Raw genomic sequence first — 23,576 nt, 5'->3', positions numbered from 1 at the left:
GGCGGATTCGGCGTTATGATTGGTTAGATCGCCTGTCAATCAAACTCCTAAGCAGATAACAGGCACAGACGAGGTCATGCCATTCCCATTCCATTGGATGCTTTTGATATTTTGATGGAATAATCTAAAGACAGGGAGGGTAATTTATCTGCCAGTGAGTGTTGATTTGGATTAAAACAAAATCCTATTCTCTTATATCTACCTATATATATATATATATATATATATATATATATATATATATATATATATATATAGCTATAGAACTATTACAGATTTATTTAAAACCTATTTTGCAGGAACTTTGACATTGTTATCTGTTGTCCGCCTCTGCGGGGTTGGCTCACGTCTGCAGCGTTAGGTCCAAGGTTGCCCTGACACATCAAACCGACGCTCGACACCCTACGGCCAAGTAGCACGTCCGTTCTGCGCCTGCGTAAGAAGAAATGCCTTTCCGTACCAGCAGGTGGCAGTAGCTGAACAGCCAATCAGAATGATCAGATGGTCCGACCGACCGACGAGCTCCGACGCCGATTCAACATGTCGACTCTGCCGAAGAAAAGCCGACGAGGACCAACTTCAGCCGACGGTGCGGAACACACTGAGAAAACTTAGTTGGCCGACAAACAAAAACTGCCCGACGGCCGACCGTCGGCTTGGTGTGTTCCGGGCTTATATGTCGAACGTCACATGACCAAAACGGAAAACTGGTCTCATTGCATCCGCTTGTCAGAGAAAGTGTTAACAGCAGTATGAACTGACTGCATATCTTGGGACTTTTAGGTAATCAGCGAAACTACCTATTTCACATTGTTATAGGCGTTTTATTCTATTAAATATCTAAACGTTAGTGTGAAGAAGAAAAATGAAAAAGTATTTAAATATCAATCTGCATATGGGGGGGGGACATCAGTTATGCTCATCTTTGCTTGCTCCTTTTAAGTTATCTTGAATAAAACACCATTTTTTTTTTTTTTTTTATGAAGTACATCTGATCTGTTTTACAGAATATGGAAGTTAGATTGCGCATAACCCCTGTATCGCGCTGGGAAAAGGGAAACGAATGATTTGCTTGGCGAGTTATCCATCACGTGTTCGTAAAGGGCGTGTACAACATGCTTTGTCTGTTGCTAGACGGCAGGGTTTTTCCTGCCTAGAGAATTACGAGGCGGCCGCCTCCGGCTGTGGAGTGTTGACAAAACTCAGACAGGCAGTCATGCTCAGATACCCCTTTACCACGGTTCCGTTGCGGCTTCCCGGCCTGTGTCCATTCTCGAGCCGTTCCGCCCATACCCATAGAAAATGGGGTTCCGTGCCGAAAAGATCGCTTTCACTCCGGCCCTACAACTAGCTGGCCTCGAGCGGAGCCGCTCAGGACATTCTGCGAGAGCGGACGAAAGTGATGCGCGGATCGCGGTTATATCCGCATCAGATAATCCGCCGGGTTGGAATGTTATTTTGTATTACTTGGCCGGTGTCATTCCAAGTAATTGCGTGTGGATGAGAGCTAAATCATTAATGTGTTGATTTTAATAAAGACACGAAACTCTAATTTGGTAAAAACACAATTTTAGTTTGAAGGGAGTAAAACCTGTTTATAGGCTATTAAGGAAATGTAATTTTGCCAAAGAAAATGTTTTATTTTAGATATTTATTTAAAAGCAGCCTACTTAAGTGTTATAGGCTATGTTGTTATACATCATGTTTAACACTGAGAATTTGAATAATTATTTTGTGATGATCAGGTGCAGATATTTAAATCAGAGAATATCGTAGGTTTGGGAAGTTGGCAGGTGGATGATTTATTTTTAACAGCAGATTTGGGTGATGTTAGAGCTGATCCGCACATCTCTAGTGCACAAGCCCTATAAAGTCCCTTTTAAAGTTCAGGTACAAGACCTTTTCTTTGTTCAGTTCTTTGCACACTGAACATGGGTTGGAGCTCTTAAATTTTAACTCTCAAAGTGCACCAGATTAATGAATTTATCTTTAAAATGTACAAAATGTTTTTTGTTGAACAATAAATGTGCCATATGTAGAATTCTAAACCTACAAGTAAGTGTATTTTTATGATAGCAGTAACTATATATAATATATAAATATATAGCTAATTAGTCTGTGCTTTGTTTTTATTTTAATTTTTAGTCTAGTGAATTTAACTTCTGCTTTAAAAATCACTACTTTTATTTTTAGATTGTACTGTTACAACGTTAGAATGTAAAGTAACTCTCTTTTTTGTACATACTGTAGGCCTATTAGTGTGCCAGACTACATGGTTACATTCACTATATTTGTATCAATAGCTTTCAATATAAACACACTTTTTGTAGGACAACATTAGGCAGGATGTTAAATTAAGATTTTTAAAAAGTAAATACAGATTTATTTATTTTTTTCTAAATCCAAATAGAACAATGTAGAAAATACCGAGATATATACCGTATATCGCCATTTAGCCAAAAATACAGAGATAAGACTTTTTGGCCATATCGCCCAGCCCTACTCTTAATATTAAAATACTTAAAACACGTGCTTGTAAAAGTGTTTTTTTCTGCCGTGATCACGATTTTACCACTTCCGCCTCATTTTGATCCAGGAAAAACACTGTAGACGTGACTGGCAAACGGTTTGCCAGAATATACCCTGGCCCTCATAACATTATTTAGGCAATTATAATTGCAGTGCAAATGGATTATGGTAAGATGGATTTTGTTGATACTGATTTTATTCAATTGGTATATAACAGCCCTATAGTGTATAGTGTAATTAATTAAAATATAATCAATATGTAACTACTTTTTTTCCCAATTATAAGAGGGTTGTCATTTTTTTTTTTCTCTTGAGCACCCATCCCTTATACCCTGTGCACAACAGGCGTACCAATTTTCTCAAAAGTAAATTTAAACCACAACTACTTATAATAAAAGCTCACTTTTCTTGTTTTGAAGCAAGATTACACAAAAACAACAGAACTAGTGTCTTTTCATTTCAGGTGTTATGCACACACACAAAAGCTGCTACACAGCTAATAAAAACCAATGCAGGTGGATGATTTATTTTTAACAGCAGATTTGGGTGATGTTAGAGCTGATCCACACATCTCTAGCGCACAAGCCCTATAGAGTCCTCAACTACCTTTGTAGAGGATGAGGAAGGCAGCAGCATCCATTCTTGCTGGTGACAACAAAGACACTAAACCCACTTTATATTTCAAATGTTTACAAGTGTATTTTGGGAGAAGAGAAATTCAACCATTTTAACCACTAAATTCAAGTTAAGATGGGTAACGCTAAAACCTTAAGTAGAAAGCGTGGATGTTAACAAAACAGGTGTAAAAGATTGACACCAACAATTCAACACCATGCCAATGCCAACTTTTATTTAGTTGAATGCTTCATTACAAAAATATTGAAATACATTTGGTGGAAGGCATTAATGAAAAGTTCTTTTAAATAAAAATTTTAGGAGAGGTGGGGGTACATGGTGAGCACAAAAATGATACTGACCACCTAATAGAGTAAGTCAATCATCTACAATATCTTGAAGACAAATGTCTTTTTATACTATGCAGCAACAAATGCACAGTTGGTTAAGAGTGTAAATGGTTGTTTATACACCTGTTGGAATGCTAACTGAATCTTAAGCAGATGTCATTTTTACTCACTGAAGAAGGTTTGAAATGAAACATGAAATAGCAGGCTGGCAGAAACAAAAACACACATTCCCTGCACAAAGTCATTTTGAACAAATATTATACTAACAGATCAAATACTACAATTAAAAATCATTGACAATTGAAGTAAATTTACAAAATTAAACATACCATCTCATACTCTCTATCTCCATTTTTGTGTCCAAGCATGGGAAACAAATTTGAACCAAGAGCAATCAATAGAAAAAAAAAAAAAAAAAAAAAAAAAAAAAACCCTTTAGCAACTAATCACATCAAGCTGTTAAATGAACAGAACGTGATATAGTCCTGTGTATATATTTTAGGCATCACTGCACGTTCACAGGGCCACAGAGACTAAACAGCCTTTAACTCTGGGGCGGAGGAGGTGGAGGCGCAGGAGGCATCCCGTAAGGTGGCATACCGGGAATCCCCATCATGGTCACAAAGTTAGGGTCCATGGGTGGGGGCGGGGGAGGGGGTGCGTACATCATTCCTGCTGAGCCAGGTGGAGGGGGTGGAGGGGGAGGGGGGGCACCAGGAGGAAGTGGGGGTTGGACCCCAGGTGGAGGTGGCACCATAGAAGGGGTGCCCAGGGGCGGAGGGGGCTGAGTGGCTGAGGTGGCCGTCTGCTGAGGCTGTTGCCAGGGTGGCAGGTTTCCAGTGGCAGGGGTGGATGTAGTGGTTGTATCTGAGAGGGAAAAAAAAAAAAAGGGTCAATCAGAGACTAAAGGAAAACCTTTATTGAGATCAAGTGTGTACTACTGTAATACACTTACTCTGTTGCCATGGCAGTGGAGCACTGGTTGCCATGCTGCTGGTGGGTGGTGGGGGAGGGGCTTGCTGTTGCCATGGTGGCAGAGGTCCTGAGGGTGGAGGCGGTGGTTGGTTGTTGGGGGGAGGTGGAGGTGGGGGCATCATACCCATGGGTGGTGGCAATAAACCTGAATACCAGGCAAGGGAGGGAAACAAATGAGCTTTCTGGAACACTAAGTATCCAAGTATGAAAGCAAGCATACTTTAATATTACCAAACACAGATGTCAGCCTGGAGTTGTGTCGTAAAATGAGCTTGGATATAAAAGCATTTGTTCTCTCGTAAAGATACAGTTATATACTTCCATCCTTCTAAGGAAAGGTTTTATTACACTTTATTAAGCAGGAATTGTATGACTAAAAGTCTTAACATCACAGGGTATACTCACTCATTGGGTGTCCAGGTGGTGCTGGGCCCTGGCCCATTGGAGGGGGCGGCGGCTGCATCCAGGGTGGAGGCATTCCATTGGGGTTTGGTGGCATAGGAGGGCCGCCCATGTTTGGCATTGGTGGAGGAAAGTTATGAGGCCCACCAGGACCCTGGTGCATGCCATGGAAATTCCTGTTATCAGCAGGGCCTGAATTCATCCAAGGAGGGCGATTCTAAAAAGTATTTTGAGAGAGAGAGAGAGAGAGAGAGAGAGAGAGAGAGAGAGAGAGAGAGAGAGAGAGAGAGAGAGAGAGAGAGAGAGAGAGAGAGAGAGAGAGAGAGAGAGAGAGAGAGAGAGAGAGAGAGAGAGAGAGAGAGATTTGGTGGTGGTTCTTGGGTGTTTTTTTTTGGAACAAATATTTCTATTCAGCAAGGATGCATTAAATTGATCAAACAAATGCTCTTTTAAATTTTCTATTCAAAAGAACCCTTTAAAAAAAAAAAAAAAAAAAAAAAGTATCAGTTTCCAACAACTGATTTCAACATTGTTATGAAATGTGTCTTGAGCACCAAATCAGCATATTAGAATGATTTCTGAAGGATCATGTGACAATGTAGACTGGAGTAATGGCAAAGCTGAATTTTCAGCAGCCATCATAGGAATAAATTACCTTCCAAAATACATTAAAACAGAAATTATTTCCAAAATGTCTGCTTTACTCTATTTTTGATCAAATAAATGCAGCTTTGGTGAGCATTGGAGACTATATCTACAAAAAATACATAAATAAACCAACTGCAAACTTTAGAACAGCATGTGTATGTGTACACATTATGAAGAATTGTGCATGTCGTTGGTCTTACTGGTGGTGGTTGGTTGTTGTTGGGTCCTGTTGGACGAGGTCCACCAGGGGGAGGATTGCTGTGGCCCCCACCAGAGGCTGGGACTGGAGCCTCTCCTAACTCTGCCATGAGAGACAAGTACTCTTTATCCATACGGGCCTTATCCTGAGCAGATTGGGGTGGTTCGCCTGCCCGGGGAGCAAAGGAACTGCAGGGAAGAGAAATACAATTAACCCTCTGGGTCTGGGTCTAGGTCCAGGCCCCGGCTCATTTCATTTTAGAATGTCATCTCGACGGCCGTTTATGAGCGCTATTTATTCATATTAAACATTTAACATTTTAAGAAGTTAAACATTTAAAATACTTACAGTCTACACAACAGTCTCAGTGTTCACAGCGTCACAGACATTAATATATTAATGATTTATAAGATCACTGTCTGGCCATCTGGGATTTTGGTATGGAAATAAAAGTAATGATTATAATTTTTTGGTAGTATTACACCACATCATGCATGTATATTAGCACCGTTTGTTGTTTTTTTGTGGTATGAGATAGAGCGTTTGGACCCGGAAGCGCCGCGTGACGTAAGACTTAACAACCAAATTGTACCGTCTGAACTTTATCTGACATAACCAGAAGGTGGTACACTTCTTGGAGGGGATAAAAAAAAATAAATTTAAATAATAAATTAATAATTGATCACTGGTGGATGGGCTTGCCTGGTAAACTTGCAGTCTGATGAGATGTGACCTGCTCCACCACACTTTGTACAGACAGTTGTGTTTGTGATGCTGCGAGGCTCTGTGCTCTGCCATGGGCGTAAGATCCTGAAAGGAAAAAAGTACACATACGCATTTACAAAATTTAAACGCACATTTCTCTGAGTAAAGGGTCAAGAAACCTGCATGCAATCTTCCACCTGTTATCATCCTCTCTCAGAGTGCCATTGAGTCGCGCCAGTTCCCTCAGTTGCATCTTTCTCAGATCATTCTGGTCCTCGGGCGTCTCAATGCCCTGCTTGAGGATATTACGGATCTGTGGACAAAAAGAATGCACTTAAAAACATGCAGTAGAATGATTGTTGAAGCTGATAGCTATGCATTTTTATTAAACTGATTTCTAATGCATTATAGGAACAGTATTAATTTTGAAAACCAGTTTTGAATTCCAGGTGCAAGAACAATTGAAGGGGAATCACCTGCTCTACAGCTTTCTTGACATTCTCCATGGTGTTAGCAGTGACCAATGCATGAAGAGGTTCATCTTCTCCTGGAAGCATCTGTCCATCCTTACGACCCACCTTCCCTTCCTTCACTGAACCTTTACCACGAATCATGATTTTAGCACAGCACTCCTTCTCAATGTTCTTCAGAGTGTTTCCACTGGAGAAACAAGCAATAGACCAAGTTACTTTATGATGCAGAGACTATGGAATCAGCCAATTTAAAAAAAAAAAAAAAAAAAAAAAAAAAAACTCATGCAACTTACCGTGGCCCAATCAAAAGCCCAACAAAGTTGATCTCTGGATATTCATCCTGAGGAATCATCACCTTATCACTGACACGAGTAGCTGGTGGTCTGAGTAAGAAGAAAAACAAGTAAATAACAGACAGTGCAAAACCAGAGAGAGAAGTTCATTTGCAGAACCCATACTTGTAGTCAGCAGGGGGTTTGAATTCAGGGTTCAGTCCCACCATCTCTGTAATGAGAGAATGTCTCTCTTCCTCCAGTTTCTTGCGTGTACGATATTCACGCGTGTTAAGCCTCTTGCCCTCGCTGTTGTAGATGGGCTCAGGAGATGGAGACCTGTGAAAAGGAAAGAACAACAGAAAGATGCAACAGTCAAAATCTCAATGCCGTACTTACACCCTCAACAGTTAAACAATCAATGGCTTGCCTACTCTTGACTGACATTGGTTTGACTTTTTCTGTGGTCATTTAAAAAGTGCATGGGATGCCCCAGAGTGCTCACATTCTAATGAGAAATAAAAATGTCCACTAGAAAACTTATATTGAACCATTTAAGAAGGGAAAAACACTCTTCAGATTAAAGAGCTTAAAGCTCAGAGTTTATAAAAAAAAAAAAAAGAAAAAAAAAAAAAAAGGGGGGGGGGGGGGTGGCAAAATCTTGGCATCAAGGAGCCCACTGAATTTTCAAACATTAATAAAATGTGTGTCTCAATATTATCTGGGAGATGAAAAATAGGACAAATATCTGAGACAAATGGGGCAACCAACACACTTGAAGAGCATCTGTTCTTGAACGCTGATCTAAACCTCCATACGCTCTCAGAGAACATTCCAACTGTTATCTTCCCCTTGGACGGTGCTGAAAACCTGTTAACCTGCACAATCAGGCTCTGTGCTTGAAAAAAGTTACGAGAGGGGGAATTTGGGTTAGAAATAAATTTGGATTAAATATTAACCTTCAACAGCGCTCAAACAAGACAGCCACACAAGTGTGACAGGTTCATGAGAAGCAACCCGAAGAGGAGAAAAGTTGGGGGGGGGGGGGGGGGGGGGGGGGGTGAAGAGGGAAGAATTTTCTGCTGGTTTTCTTTTGGACTGATATCTCCAGCGCTGACAACCTGAAGCACCCTCCAGCTTTGTTTTGCGAGCTGGAAGCTGATGAGCGATCGTTCCTAAATCCTGGAGTGGATAGACCTTTAAGAAGAACCTTTTTAGAGTTGGCGGTGTAAAAATGTCGGATTAAGATTCTGCCGGAGAACCTAAGGCTGTTCAGAGAGCAAGGGGTGTGGCTACTAAAGACACTCTCACGTCAGAAACATGACATTTCCTGCTATGTTGAATGCTTATGAAGTCTATGAGTGGCCAAAGTGATCAAAGTGTTAAGGTTATGGTTATTCCAGAAAGAAAAGGTCAGAGGAGTCTCCTCCGAGCAGTCTTCCAGTGTGGAAATCTGGAATACTCTGGAAGTTCCTGGACAAAATGGTGGTAGCCCCATTATGGAAAACCAGTATTGACCATCCAATTAATCAACCATTCAGATTTTTAGGTTTAAGGACTCGGTTGTGTTTAACAATGCATTTCAGAGGTTAGAAAGATGGGGCATTAAAAATGCAATAAAATCTAATGAATTTAAATGGCTTAAATAGTGGATAAAACTAACCTACTATCTTAGACTACAGGGACTACACTGGGATAATAAAATAAATTCTACACAAGCCTTTATAATACATGTTTCCTAAAAAAAAAAAAAAAAAAAAAAAAAAACAACAACAACAACAACAACAACAACAACAACAACATGCATGCAATAAAAATGAATACAAAAAACAGTTCAGAATAGAATTAAGATTAAAATAAGATTTGCTGAAGATGATCAAGATTAGCATTGCTTATATGAATGCACATTATGCTTTGGTAAAGTCAGGTGCTATGTACTGCCAACAGTTTATCCTCACTGTCATAAGATGCAAAGCAACTTCTATTTTCATAGTATAACAGTTACCTGGCAACACTAACTGAATGAAAAAGTCTGATATTTTATATGACAATATCCTACCATAACAGCCTGTGTGTACAGAAACAGTCCAAACATTTCTCTAAAACTAAACTAAGCAATTCAAATGCTATAATGTTTAGACATGTAACAAAACCAATTTAATTATAATTAAGACATTTTCTAAACTCTTTAAAAGGGTTAGTTCACCCCAAAATAAAAAAATTCTGTCTTTAATTACTCACCCTCATGTCGTTCCAAACCCGAAAGACTCTCGTTTATTTTCAGAACACAAATGAAGATCTTTTTGATGACAGAATCCTGTCAGATTTCCTTCCATAGACTGCCTTTGCAACTACCACTTTGACACTTCCAAAATGTCATAAAGAGATTGGAAAACTAATCCATATGTATCGAGCATCGATTCTCTTCAGATAATTTGGACTAAACCGCTTGAATCATATGGATTAGTTTTCTGATCTCTTTATGAAGTTTTTGAAGAGTCAAAGTGGTAGTTGCAAAGGCAGTCAATGGAAGGAAATCTGACAGCATTCTGTCATCAAAAAGATCTTCATTTGTGTTCCGAAGATAAACGAAAGTCTTACAGGTTTGGAACAACATGAGGGTGAGTAATTAAAGACAGAATTTTCATTTTGGGGTGAACTAACCCTTCAACTAGAAGGCAAAGATATGGTCATTTTAGACAAAAGCATTTAGACTTATTTCTTCAATTAACCATCATTTACCCCTACATAAACATTAGTACACTTACGAACTGGCCTCACATAAAATGGCGCATTGAAAAGGTAAAGAAAATGTTACTGTTGGTGGGTTTAAATCGTTATTCCGACCTGTCCTCAGGGTTAACAGGGATTCCCAGGTCTCCTGTACGCAGTTTACGTGTCAGGTCTTCAATCTGCAGTTGGACTGGAAGAAATCAGGTTAGGAAAGAAAAAAAACAAGGATGGAGAAAAATGTGGTTAACAACAAAAAAACCCACAAAAGCAGAAACAGTACACTGTAAAACTCAATATGACTACGGTTAAACAACAGGGGAAGGAGGGGAAAAAAAAAAAAAAAAAAAAAAAAAAAATTCACTAAGAATCAAGGTCAGCTGAAGACTTCTGATTCTCTGCAACACATTTTCAGGGGACTTCAGTAAATAACCATTTCAGAAAAAGGTTCATTGAAACAGGCTTTCAATTTTATGCCACCAACTTTGAGAAGTGAAACTACTAAAATTCACATTTAAAGCATACACTTAAAAATATTAGTTCACATATTATTGTCATATCAAGTGAACTAAAAAGGTGGCAAAAACATGAAGGCCTGTCAGGGGGAAAAAACGTTGGGTTTGAAGAAATCAAAAATCATACTGGCTAAGTGGCTTGAGCAACTGCATCCTCAATGAAATTGAAATGAAGTTATTTAGAGGATTATATATATACACACACACACCTTACCAATAATAATAATAATAATAATAATAATAATAATAAGTTAGGACAACTGAGATCTAATATTTAGAAATTATCAGACAAACCGATCAGCTTTTAGTATTTTATTTTTTTCATGCAAAAAACTATTTAACTAGGCCTCAAGCCACTGCAACCAAAACAGGCTGTACAAACCCAAATCTGACCTGTAATCAACCAAGGTTTTGCATCACTCATGGAAGCATTTAATGGGTTTTCACATGCATTTCTCTATGACATGCTAAAGAGAATCAGACCCCACAGGTCACATGTTGAATGGTGCAGGTTGATGGTAGGTAAAGGACATGAGGTATCAGTTATCAATAGAGGACTAGTTAAGGAGATGTAGGTCACATTATCGTTGAAACAACCACTAACATCACATGCCACTGCAAAACAAGTGCCTGACAGCAATGAGAAAGCAATTTACTACACACTGCTTTCAGACACAGGGTATGGAGATGACTTTCTCAATTCAGTGTTGGACCTGCATTGCTTTGCAGTCAAATTGGACTTAAGACATTTTGCATAGTAAACATGAGCAGTGATGATCTGCAGCTGGAGACAGTTCACAGCAAGCAGCAACATCAGAAAAACACTGTGGGTTCTTGCTAATGGACATCAAATGGTAAGCAAACATTGACAGTGCTACAAATACTTAGTGCTTCCTAGACAAATAAAACGTCCTCACACTGCACATCGATGGAGTTAGTACATTCTAGTGAACATGGGCAAAGTGCTGTATTTCGATGGATTGACTTCTTTGAGAAGACCATCTTTATACAGTAATCTGAAACATACAGAGATGGCCGTTTTGAACTGATCGAAGGTTAGCAAATAACCAAAGGGTTATCCAATTAAATGACCTCAACTATGTCAGCAAAGAAGTCAGACTCATGAAATTCAGCAATTACATCCTGCATGTGATGTGCAAACTGTGAGGAAATAAAGCAAAACGTTTTGGGACAAAAAAGTGAGTTGTCTGGGTGTAGACAGAATAACCCCCACCCCAAATTCACAAACAGTGTTCTGCAACTTAATAAATAATTTGACTCAGACACACATAACAGTAAATTCAGATATTCACCTATATAAGCTCGTTCCTGGTCCCGAGTTAGCCCGGGAGGGATCACAGTGGGCATGCCTGGGATGACGGTCTTCTGATCAGGGGTCTCGCTGCTCCAACGACTCCTTTTCCGCTTCTTCTGGCCAAAGTCTATAAGAGAATGTGATAAGTAAAAATATACAGTGACAGCTGATATGTATTTTATGTAGTCTGCTATACTGTTATAAAGACCTCACTGATTTACATTAAAACCTTTTAGAATTTCATCTTTCTTTCTGGCCATATAATATAATCTGTACCAAAATGCACGTTTGCTCAGTTTGGGAATAAAAGCCAAACATATGCATCAAAACTATAATAAAAAATATAATATAATATTATATATATATATATATATATATATATATATATATATATATATATATATATATATATATATACACACACATACACATACATACATAACTTATATTTGGTCTAAAGGTTTAATAAACTTTTTAATTAAAGATTGTTCTGGTCATTTCATCTGTTAGGCTTCACAGTGAGTATTAAGATCAACCTGTAGAACTGATTTTGAGAACTCACCTAAAGACTATTATATGAACTGCACTACAGGTTAATGCATTGCAGTCTAAAGCTTTTTATTAGACAATGCCATATTTATGGAAAAAAAAAAAAAAAAAGTTAAAGACTAAAGAGCGTAATCAATCAAACCACAACTATGGAACAGGCCGTTGATCTTTAAAGTGTCTCAGGCCCGTCCACGCTGTTTACCTCCACTTCCCGCCTGAGCCGGTAATACTACTCCGACTGGGTTTGAGAGCGCAGAACTCACAGCTCCGGGGAACTGGGAAAAACCAGGGTTTGTTAATTGCGGTTGCTGGAAGTTCTGCAGCGGGAAAGACACCGCAGGCCCGGGCGGCGCCATTAACCCCGTACCGGGGCCGGACTCAAAGCCTCGCTTGGCGCCGATACTCGGGTGCAGCTTTCCCAGCGGGGTTGCGTTGGCTCCCGTTGCCATTTCTGGGCGTCAGGGCTTCTCTGTTGTTTAGTATCTGCCCCCCAAAAATCTCCTTTCTGGATAATTTAATTAATACGAACGTATACCTCCCTAACATGCAACCACCTTCTGTCACCCGCTGGCTAAGATGGCGTCTGCTATGAACGACAAAGGAGATTTGACGTCAATTTAGAACTATCCGATAGGTCAATGATCATGTCATTTTATGTGTGGTTTACAGTCATTGGTTCATTTAGGGTCTGTCGTATTTCCAACGATACATTTTATTCGCCTCTCATTGGTCGTCACTCAGCAAGCCGGCCAAACCTTCTAGCAAGGTAGGTTGGCTTCAGCACTGGTTATCTACAATTTAGACAGCATGTTTATTAAGAGTAGGACACACACACACACACACACACACATATATATATATATATATATATATATATATTTTTTTTTTTTTATTATTAACAGTCAAGTGTTAAAATAATTTCTATAAGCTGTTTGAATAAATGTAATAAATTGTAATAATTCCCATTACTTTTGATATTCAAATAAATAAACTGGATGTAAATATGTTCTCTGACTCTCCTTTTCTATATATGCCTTTTTACAATATGGATAAGAATAAGAAATTTGAGAATCTAACAGATATTTTTACACATTTACACTCATGGAACAACATTTCATAATTTAATTTCCAAGCTAAACTGCTAACTCTTTTTACAAAAATCATATATTTTAACGTATTCACCCTGAGGTAGAGGGCAAAAAGCTGGGATTTTATTTGAGTGGCACCAACTTTGTAGCCTGTACATCATAATTGGGTTTTTTGGGTGCATTTTACCGCTTCCTCTTTAAGGAGAAATTTAAAGCAGTTGAGTTGGGCACCGTTTCCTCAGAAGACAAAAATTGTCTGTAATAGTGTGTGGAAGAATTATTTTTATGATCATAATTATAATTTAAAAGATTTCACATACAAAAGAACATAAATCTTGTGCTGATTATGCTTATTGTATAAAAAAGAAAAAAAAAATGTTCAAGAAGTATAAGAGGAAATGAGGGTATTTTTATATAGCATGAAGTCAGGAGTGCTGATAGTGCTGGATCACAGCAAAGGGTCAACAGATGGTTAGAAAAGTTAAAAAAAAGAAACTAAGAGAGAAAGGAAATGTAACAAGTGAACCAATGATAAATAGCTTCTTGTTTAAATGCAAATAAAAATATAAATATTATGCATGTATGCTGAACTGCGATATTCTGTACTAAGAGCTCTTGGCCATAGTGAATAAACTGAGGGAAAGAAAAAAATAATTGTGAAAGCAAAGATTGAGCAAAAGATTTTTTTATTGAGCAAAGATTAATATTCAGTTTTCCACCACATGTGTCAGCAGAGTTAGGGGTATCGCATTTAGTAATGCAAGTTACATAATCAGATTACTTTTTTTTCCCTCAAATAACTGCTAAAGTAACACATTACTTTTAAATTTACAACAAAACATCTGAATTACTTTTTCAAATAAGGAATGCAAGTTACTTTTTTTTTTTCCATTTATAGACTGACACCTCTTCGGTCCCCATGTTAAGAGAAATCAGGAGTAAGGTGCAGAGGAGTTGTCTGTGCTGTGTATTCACTGAAATGAATAAAAACAGTGAAATGCTAACTCAGAATATTAACACAAATATACTTTATTTAAACTTACTTTATTAACCAATTTCTTTGCTGCTGACCTTCTATGATCCAATTCAACTAAGCAAAATGACTTTAGATGACTATCAAATTTGTGTTTAAATTTTTTTTTTAATTGCTAAAGCAAGTGTTGGGTGAAAACTTTTAGGCGAGAAAAAGTAACAATTAATTACTTTTTTAGGGAGTAACACAATATTGCAATGCATTACTTTTAAAAGATACTTTCCCCAACACTATCAATTGACGACATTTTGTTTAAGGAGCAACTGCAAAAATTTGTAGATCAAAGACAACTGCAATGATCTGTACAGATAAGATAAAAGATAAGATTTCTTTTAAACTTTTATTAATGAGGAAAAAAATATTTACAGGTATTTATACTGTGAATCAAATTAAAAAACTTTAAAAAAACAAAACAAAAAAAAAAACCAAACAAACACAGGGCTACATCAAGTTTAAGACAACAAAAGTAGTTTAGTGTCAAGAAGTGGGTCATCTGTACTGTCTTTGACCCAGCCAAAACAGGATGCATCACAACTTCTAAAATGATCCATGAGCAACCAAGAAATGCCTGCAAAGAGAAGAGATTATAATAAAACTGTCAATTGTTCAGTTATCAATTCTGTGGACTTCCATGTGCTCATACTGCCAATCCACCAACATGAATTGTTATAAGACTTTATAAGTATCAGAAAGTAAGTGCTGTAATTTGACAAATCTGTAACAATGTTAGTCTTTTGCCTTTTAGTATTTGTAAACATATTTGACCTGTAACCTAAATATCCATGAGGCTATAATGAGGCTATTGTCAAGCAGGACCTTGCCACATTTGAAGATGATCAATGACACTGATAAAAAAAAAAACACTGCTAAAATCACTGCAATATGAAAGGCTGAACTTTTAAGAACTAGTTCACCCAAATATGAAAATTATGTCATCATTTAGTCACCCTCATGTTGTTCCAAATTAGTATGACTTTTTCAGTGTGGATCACAAAAGAAGTTGAGGTTGAGTAAATGATGACAGAATTTCAAATTTTTCTGAGGTTGGGGGGAGGAGGTAATTAACAGTAATTTTCTAGCTTTCAGTTTGATCAAACTTTGCTCCAACTTTTTGTAATCCTAAAAAGATCTCACCTGAGTTCGCACAGGTATTAGGCTAGTAAGCATAGCGCGCCTGTTCGGCATATGGATCCCGCGGTATGTCATACGCAGCACTCCTGGAAATCGAAGAGACAGGAGAGAGGCGCGACCGTTCATACGCATATCCCTCCACCTCAAGGGGAGCTCGCCGGATTGGGCTCCGTTCGCGGACATAATATGAAGAGGTGGGCGCCAGAGAAGGGGGAAGGGAATGGCGCTCATATGGGTCAAGGTTAGAGGAGGACAGGTGCTCTCTCACGATCGCTGAGGAGGACGGGGGAGGAGGGACAGGAGGTGGAACCGCGCGTCTATCTTCGAAATAACTGGCTCCGTACGGACGTGCCCGAAACTTCTCGTAGAAGTCCACCACACCATACGGATCTCTTTCCTCATAGGGCGCTCGCCGTATTGGGTACACAGGCAACGCACTGCCATAGGCCACGCCACTGTTCCCATACGCAGCCTCACTGCCATACGCCGGAGCCATGCTATTATCCGCGCCAATGCCATAGCCCGTTGGCATACCGTAACTCATTGCACTCTCAAAACCCACACCCCTTCCATACCCAGGGATGCCATACCCTGCTCCCCTGGTGAAGCCATGTGAGGGTGCAAAGCTGCCACCGTAGGCTTGCTCGCCACTGAAGCCGCGATGAAAACCCCGGCCACCACGATCGCCACTCGCACTGAACCTGAGAGGCCCATATCCTCCCGAGCCTGGGCCCTCTCCGTAGGAGCCGTTCTGGTCCAATGGGCATTCTTTGGACCAGTGGCCTTCCTGCCCGCACCGATAACAACCCGTTCTTTCTCCCATTCCCGGAGCGGTACGCAGGCGGCTAGTCGAAAGCTTCACGCTCATCAGTTTGCCTTAAGGAAAAGAAAGAATTTGCCATGATATTTCTATTTTACTACTTTAGCATGCACACGGAGCAAATGTTCATAAGATCAAAGTAGCCATTAATTTAAATTTCACGGTATGTTTCAACACTGCTATCGACAAAAACATGGCCAGAATTTTTCAAATGAAAATCGCAACCATTTGAGTTCAATTGTAATTTAAAGTCAACGTGAAACACTGTTCAAAACCCATTTTGCTTCAGTAATCTGCCGCATTTCAGAGCTAACACAATATAAAAATGTTAAGGCCCGATAACAGACAAATGGTTTTTATTTATTCTTTATATAGCACTTGAGATGATAAAATCTTTTCTTCCAGATTGTCCTGGGGCCTCATGTATAAACGTTGCATACACACAAAAAAGGAACTGAAATGTACATAGCCTATTCAATTTTCCATGCACATATCGGGATTTATAAAAAAATAAATAAACTTAGCGCAAATATATGCCAGTGGTTCTAAAACCTATTCTGGGGACCCCTCACCACTGCACATTTTGCATGTCTCCCTTACCAAACACACCACGCTTTAAATTGTGCCCTAAATAGCAGATCTCATGTTTTGAGAAAATATTTTCACGCAAATAATGATCAATGATGCACACTTACTACGTCTAAGCAGATGGCTTAGCAACATAACGGCATAATGACAGACAATGAAGGAATCGCTCTGTGATCGTCTGACGAGTAGTTACTGTACACAGTAAGCCTACTGTACAACCTCTGCTGAACGCAGGTGTGCTGCTGCTGTCGTGCACAGACAGACAGTAGCCTGAAGAGAACCCATTTCATGGTCTTCCCAATATTATGAAAAATACCAAGTATTTGAAGGATAGATTTTGAAGGAAATTGTAAGATATGCACATTTTATTTTTAAAATGTTTTGTCAGTGACGGCTGAGTCATACAATAATTTACAATGCAAAAATAAGGCATATCTGTTTCCATTAAAAATATATAAACATCCAAAAATATGTTTACCTTTTAGGCAAAATTGCATAAATTTGATTTGTTTAAAACAATTAAAAATATTATTTGGCCAGTGGAAGAGAATGAGAATAACTCTTCACTGAAAACTTTCTCTGAACAGTATTTTAGTTTGATTTGTTTTTTTTCTAAAACAAGACAAGGATAGTAAATGAATTTTAGCAATGTAATGTGATGGCATTTATAGTCATATTTTCCTAATGTCTTGTACCACAGCGTCACGTGGATGGGAATATGCATGGAAACTATATGCAGATGATGTAATGCATAGTAAAGCTAGGCGTTGTAAGCTCAATATATGGTTATTTAGGGGAGGAGACAGGGTGGAGATGCATGTACGCACAATCTCCAGCTGACTGGGTTTTAAAAAGAGAATTTTGCGCAGGTTCTGGTTTTAGGATGAAATCTATGGAAAGTTTTATACACAAGGCCCCTGGTCCCTGGTCTTCTTCTCTTCTCAGGAAGAAGATTTAATTATAAATTACTACTACTAAAAAATGTCTCATAATTCCTGGTAATAATAGAGAAGAGCTCAAAGAGTTACCAGTGAAGAAACCAATGGACTTGAATTATTAATTTGGTATTATATAAAAAAGAGTGTTTGTGTGTGTGGTCTGAAAAGGAGTTTATTGCTATTTCAAAGTATCAAATATAGGTTGTTGTACCTTTTTTTTTAATCAATTTTTTTTTACTTAACGTTTACTACATTTAACTTAAAATCTTTGCACAAACACACACAGCTCTGCTATCGTTACATGTGCACAGCCAACATTCACTTTTAAAGAGAAAGCTCTTTTCAAGCTAAAGTGCTCTCTAAAAAGACCAATTACTAATATGGAGCTAATATTTTGTGCATACCTAATTAACAAGTAAATACCATCAATTTTCATTTAATTAAAAAAAAAAAAACTCACAATTTCCCTAGCTTAAAATAATTTCTATGAAGAATTTATCAACTCAGTGGAAATATTTGGCTGTTGAGACAAAACTTGCTGTATTTTAAAATAAATATATCAATATATAAATATATAGAGTCATATTCTAATGATCTCCATATAGTAAACCAAGTAGAAATCCAATTGAACAATTCTCCTCCTCATAACTTACCAGTTTTTACTTACCAGCCTGTAATGAGGCTCACTTTAAGTACAAATGTCACACAATAAAATAACTTTTTTTTAAGCTAAACTGAGCAAAGGACCATACTGGTTCACCTTGAAAGGCTGTGTTGTCCAAGCCACTGATGGCCTCCATAGCATCTTCCACTCGCTCCATATGAACAAATGCATAGTCCTTCACTATGTCACACTCAACCACAGGTCCATATTCCTCAAACTTTCCCCTGAGTTCTTGGTTGGTGCAGCTACTGCTGATGTTGCCGACATGAAGTTTTGTAGAGGTCTTGGGCTTCCCTTTGCTCATCTCTACATTCATGGCTAAACCGTTCAGCATGTAATGGTGAAGATTTCGAATGGCTTCATCGGCCTCTGCTTTGTCATCCATGTGCACAAAACCAAAGTTTTTGACAATGTCACACTCAGAGATTTTGCCATACTGAGAGAAGAGGGAGCGGATCTCCTCAGTGGTAGTGTTCGGCGAGAGGTTCCCAACAAAGATTTTTACCATTTTAGGTATAAAGGTATTAGGTATATACATATAATCAACTTTCAGGCCCTGTTGGGAGAAAAAGAAAATATAAAATTCAGGTACATGTAGTGCATGTCTAAATAGGCAGGCAAGCTACATATAATGATGATGCCAGAACAAAGGCAGAATTAAATAATAAAATACACATATTAAATGTCCTCCTGCTTGTATTTAACTATAAATGCCATAAAATACATATGATGGAAAATTGTATACATGTTTATAACACCTGATGTACTCGTTACATCAGAAGAAGAATGGCATCTACGCTAATATTAGTCTTTCTGTTTATCCCGAGGTTCACCGTAGTCAACCGGATCCGGGCCGTATCCAGGTGAGACCAAGGACCTGCACCTTGACACGACCACAACGCAGCCCTGAAGTATCAGCAGAGATTGAGTCAACTAGATCATCCCCTGTGAAGGCCTCATCGACACGACAGCCACGACACAGTTCCTCAACAACCGTCCATACCGGCGTGATGAATACGATCCTCAATTGGATGGAACTGAAATAAATACTTTTAATGTTGCGATCCTATTGGACTTATGATAGCAACCTGAATTGTAACAAAGCACTGTTGGCCAGAGGAGAACTGGCACCCCGACTAAGCCTGGTTTCTCCCAAGGTTTTTTTCTCCATTTTAACACCAATTGGCCACTTGTCTGCCACCTGATGTCACCTGATGGAGTTTGGGTTCCTTGCCGCTGGCGCCTCTGGCTTGCTTAGTTGGGGACACTTGACATTTGATATTCAACAGTGCTTTGATCTGCCTGCATTGACACTATTCTTTAAGAGCTGCTGTGCAGCCAAACAATGTACCAGTTATCAATGTAAAGCTGCTTTGACACAATCTACATTGTAAAAAGCGCTATATAAATAAAGGTGACTTGACTTGACTTGACTTAACAGGCTTTTGCCGCAAATGAGGACAACATCGATGTCCAATTCTTGAGCAAATCCTTTTTTTGATTCGATTTTTTTTCAATGAAACAGCTGAATCGGTTCTGAATCTGAATAACTAAATCAGTCCGAGCGGTTCTCAGGTCAACAATTAAAACTGAATCGAGATTCTCTTTCAGACATGTCCTATTCGTAATGAAAAGAACCGATGAGTGATCATTTGAAGTCTACAGGGAATTTGAATTATGGAACAAAAAGTAAGAAGTTAGTTAAAGTTGGCATGAAATAGATGTTGCTATTGTCTTTTCTTCTGTTTTGACATAAGCTCTGTGAAACGGCTTCTTGAACCAGGAAAAAATATTGTAGTCTAGTGTGGGACTTTCATCGGGAATTGATTGGTTCGTTGGATCCTTGTTATTTGCTATTTGCCAGAGACACTTTAAGGCCTCCAATATTAGCAACAAAAACAAACAAACAAAAATGTAACACTGCGGTATGCAGGGAAATTTCTGGCGAGAATCTCAAGAGCGCGTACGATGGACACTTTACTATCCCATGAGTGCATTAATGCCACACCTACACCTGGGGGGAGGAACAATCCAACCCTCTCCATACACTTTGTATTGCGTGAAGCTGCCTCCTTGTCATTTCTTGCTTCTAACAAAAGATAGAACAATGCCTAAAAGCTGCTGTGTGACAGGGTGTACAGCAAACAGCAAAATTTACAGCAAAGAGTGATCTCATGTGAGTGACAGGTTGTCCCGCCTTTCTGCAAGTAAACGCGTCATCAGTGAGGAAGTTATTTTGATTAAAGATTTAAGAGGGCACATAAATTAAAAAAAAATTGTGCACGGATAAATAATATACAGGTGCTGGTCATATAATTAGAATATCATCAAAAAGTTGATTTATTTCACTAATTCCATTCAAACAGTGAAACTTGTATATTATATTCATTCATTACACACAGACTGATATATTTCAAATGTTTATTTCTTTTAATTTTGATGATTATAACTGACAACTAAGGAAAATCCCAAATTCAGTATCTCAAAAAAATTAGAATATTGTGAAAAGGTTCAATATTGAAGACACCTGGTGCCACACTCTAATCAGCTAATTAACTCAAAACACCTGCAAAGGCCTTTAAATGGTCTCTCAGTCTAGTTCTGTAGGCTACACAATCATGGGGAAGACTGCTGACTTGACAGTTGTCCAAAAGACGACCATTGACACCTTGCACAAGGAGGGCAAGACACAAAAGGTCATTGCAAAAGAGGCTGGCTGTTCACAGAGCTCTGTGTCCAAGCACATTAATAGAGAGGTGAAGGGAAGGAAAAGATGTGGTAGAAAAAAGTGTACAAGCAATAGGGATAACCGCACCCTGGAGAGGATTGTGAAACAAAACCCATTCAAAAATGTGGGAGAGATTCACAAAGAGTGGACTGCAGCTGGAGTCAGTGCTTCAAGAACCACTACGCACAGACGTATGCAAGACATGGGTTTCAGCTGTCGCATTCCTTGTATCAAGCCACTCTTGAACAACAGACAGCGTCAGAAGCGTTTCGCCTGGTCTAAAGACAAAAAGGACTGGACTGCTGCTGAGTGGTCCAAAGTTATGTTCTTTGATGAAAGTAAATTTTGCATTTCCTTTGGAAATCAGGGTCCCAGAGTCTGGAGGAAGAGAGGAGAGGCACACAATCCACGTTGCTTGAGGTCCAGTGTAAAGTTTCCGCAGTCAGTGATGGTTTGGGGTGCCATGTCATCTGCTGGTGTTGGTCCATTGTGTTTTCTGAGGTCCAAGGTCAACGCAGCCATATACCAGGAAGTTATAGAGCACTTCATGCTTCCTGCTGCTGACCAACTTTATGGAGATGCAGACTTCATTTTCCAACAGGACTTGGCACCTGCACACAGTGCCAAAGCTACCAGTACCTGGTTTAAGGACCATGGTATCCCTGTTCTTAATTGGCCAGCAAACTCGCCTGACCTTAACCCCATAGAAAATCTATGGGGTATTGTGAAGAGGAAGATGCGATATGCCAGACCCAACAATGCAGAAGAGCTGAAGGCCACTATCAGAGCAACCAGGGCTACACCTTATAACACCTGAGCAGTGCCACAGACTGATGGACTCCATGCCACGCCGCATTGCTGCAGTAATTCAGGCAAAAGGAGCCCCAACTAAGTATTGAGTGCTGTACATGCTCATACTTTTCATGTTCATACTTTTCAGTTGGACGAGATTTCTAAAAATCCTTTCTTTGTATTGGTCTTAAGTAATATTCTAATTTTCTGAGATACTGAATTTGGGATTTTCCTTAGTTGTCAGTTATAATCATCAAAATTAAAAGAAATAAACATTTGAAATATATCAGTCTGTGTGTAATGAATGAATATAATACACAAGTTTCACTTTTTGAATGGAATTAGTGAAATAAATCAACTTTTTGATGATATTCTAATTATATGACCAGCACCTGTATACTACAACTACAATATTTACAATTAATATTACAATACTAAAAAATTATTCAGTTTTGATTTCATGGTCACTTAAATAGCCAAACAGCAGAAATGTTACAAATAAAACGAACTGATTGTATGACATATACAAAAGAGTTGTTTTTAATAAATGCCATGGAAAACTTAAAAAAAAAAAAAAAAAGCTATATTAATTAATAGTGTTTCATGTAAATGTGCATTAGGTTCTAAACTTTTTATGAGCTGAATCATGGCAGCAACATTAAGTTACAAAAATAATTTATAAAACATAATTACAAAAAGAAATGTACACCTACAAATTGCTTTATTTTAACGTTTCAAAGAATTTATTATGCCACCGGAATGTCAGCGACGAACTGCACGAAAGAATCGGCTCGAAGAAACGCGGCGTGCTTCCCATCACTAGATGAGGACAATGGGGGAAAGCTACACATGATGTGCACTGATTTACTACATCTAAAATATTGATACACTGAGACAAGCTTTGTATCAATAACTAAATACAAATCATTCATACTGCATATAGTATATTAATCAAGTAAGCTTACAGTCCATCTAGCCCTGCAACAACTAACGTTAGCTAACCAGCAATACGGGCAAAAACAGTGTAGTGAACGAATGAAACATCACAAAACATACGAAATGCAAGACAAGAGATTAGCCGTTCAGCCAAGAGAACATTGCGAATTTTGATGAAGCATAATGGATGTTATTCATACCTTTTCACAATTCTTGCAGGAGCCGGTGGGAGATGAAATGGCGTCACTCTTGCGTCGCATACCGCGAAGCTAGCTGGATAACAGAATTGCATGTTGTTCATGCTGCCCATCCCCTTTCCATTTCTTCATAGTGAAAGCCTTCTGTAATAGCTTTCTAACTAGAGCTTCAGTCATTTTAAAGCAGCATGCGTCCACATAGGTCGGGTAATTGTGTTACATAATAAAGCATCTAAGTAAGCTACTAATAACAGATCATCAGTTTAAACGAGTAATAGTCATGTTAAATAGATTTTAGTATGAAAGACAGACAGTTATTTTGTCACCAAAATATTGGTTTATTACAAAAGATAATTCATAAAACACACTCCTGACTTCTGTAGG

At 38.6% G+C, this 23,576-nt stretch overlaps 2 protein-coding genes across 6 annotated transcripts; both read right to left on the bottom strand.

Moving 5' to 3' along the window:
• Positions 1 to 3,357: 3,357 nt before the first annotated feature.
• Positions 3,358 to 12,875, bottom strand: sf1 (splicing factor 1). 3 transcript variants are annotated; one of them, XM_051900715.1, is made up of 12 exons: positions 12,480 to 12,875; positions 11,727 to 11,855; positions 10,016 to 10,091; positions 7,355 to 7,507; positions 7,190 to 7,279; positions 6,900 to 7,083; positions 6,621 to 6,736; positions 6,421 to 6,528; positions 5,720 to 5,906; positions 4,875 to 5,088; positions 4,450 to 4,614; positions 3,358 to 4,361 (listed from the first exon to the last, which is right to left on the bottom strand). In XM_051900715.1, the coding sequence occupies exons 1-12, from the start codon at positions 12,724 to 12,726 to the stop codon at positions 4,039 to 4,041; spliced, it is 1,992 nt and encodes a 663-aa protein (XP_051756675.1). In that variant the 5' UTR covers positions 12,727 to 12,875; the 3' UTR covers positions 3,358 to 4,038. The 3 variants fall into 3 exon arrangements, with proteins under 3 accessions (XP_051756675.1, XP_051756677.1, XP_051756676.1); XM_051900717.1 differs by lacking the exons at positions 10,016 to 10,091; positions 12,480 to 12,875; XM_051900716.1 differs by lacking the exons at positions 10,016 to 10,091; positions 11,727 to 11,855; positions 12,480 to 12,875 and adding an exon at positions 7,944 to 9,405.
• A 1,159-nt stretch (positions 12,876 to 14,034) lies between these two features.
• On the bottom strand, positions 14,035 to 23,366 carry rbm4.1 (RNA binding motif protein 4.1). 3 transcript variants are annotated; one of them, XM_051900743.1, is made up of 4 exons: positions 23,196 to 23,366; positions 18,636 to 19,095; positions 16,120 to 16,405; positions 14,035 to 14,966 (listed from the first exon to the last, which is right to left on the bottom strand). In XM_051900743.1, exons 1-4 carry the CDS (start codon positions 23,253 to 23,255, stop codon positions 14,936 to 14,938), a joined length of 837 nt encoding a protein of 278 aa, XP_051756703.1. In that variant the 5' UTR covers positions 23,256 to 23,366; the 3' UTR covers positions 14,035 to 14,935. The 3 variants fall into 3 exon arrangements, with proteins under 3 accessions (XP_051756703.1, XP_051756704.1, XP_051756702.1); XM_051900742.1 differs by having other exon boundaries at positions 14,828 to 14,966; positions 15,533 to 16,405; XM_051900744.1 differs by lacking the exon at positions 16,120 to 16,405.
• Positions 23,367 to 23,576: the final 210 nt, after the last annotated feature.

This window comes from Ctenopharyngodon idella, chromosome 7, assembly GCF_019924925.1.
Source record: "Ctenopharyngodon idella isolate HZGC_01 chromosome 7, HZGC01, whole genome shotgun sequence".
NCBI classification, from domain to species: domain Eukaryota; kingdom Metazoa; phylum Chordata; class Actinopteri; order Cypriniformes; family Xenocyprididae; genus Ctenopharyngodon; species Ctenopharyngodon idella.
Note: the sequence above shows the minus strand (reverse complement) of the source record. Positions and strands in the feature narration are given on the sequence as shown.

What these genes read in the sequence shown, in the direction of transcription:
- sf1 (XM_051900715.1), bottom strand. Translation starts at nt 12,726, where the DNA reads ATGGCAACGGGAGCCAACGCAACCCCGCTGGGAAAGCTGCACCCGAGT. An exon ending in ACCACCTGGACACCCAATGA is followed by an intron (nt 4,615 to 4,874) that starts GTGAGTATACCC and finishes CCTGGTATTCAG; the next exon opens with GTTTATTGCCACCACCCATG. An exon ending in TCCACTGCCATGGCAACAGA is followed by an intron (nt 4,362 to 4,449) that starts GTAAGTGTATTA and finishes TTTCCCTCTCAG; the next exon opens with ATACAACCACTACATCCACC.
- rbm4.1 (XM_051900742.1), bottom strand. Translation starts at nt 23,255, where the DNA reads ATGCGACGCAAGAGTGACGCCATTTCATCTCCCACCGGCTCCTGCAAG. An exon ending in CCTGCAAGAATTGTGAAAAG is followed by an intron (nt 19,096 to 23,195) that starts GTATGAATAACA and finishes TTCTCCCAACAG; the next exon opens with GGCCTGAAAGTTGATTATAT. An exon ending in GGACAACACAGCCTTTCAAG is followed by an intron (nt 16,406 to 18,635) that starts GTGAACCAGTAT and finishes CTTTTCCTTAAG; the next exon opens with GCAAACTGATGAGCGTGAAG.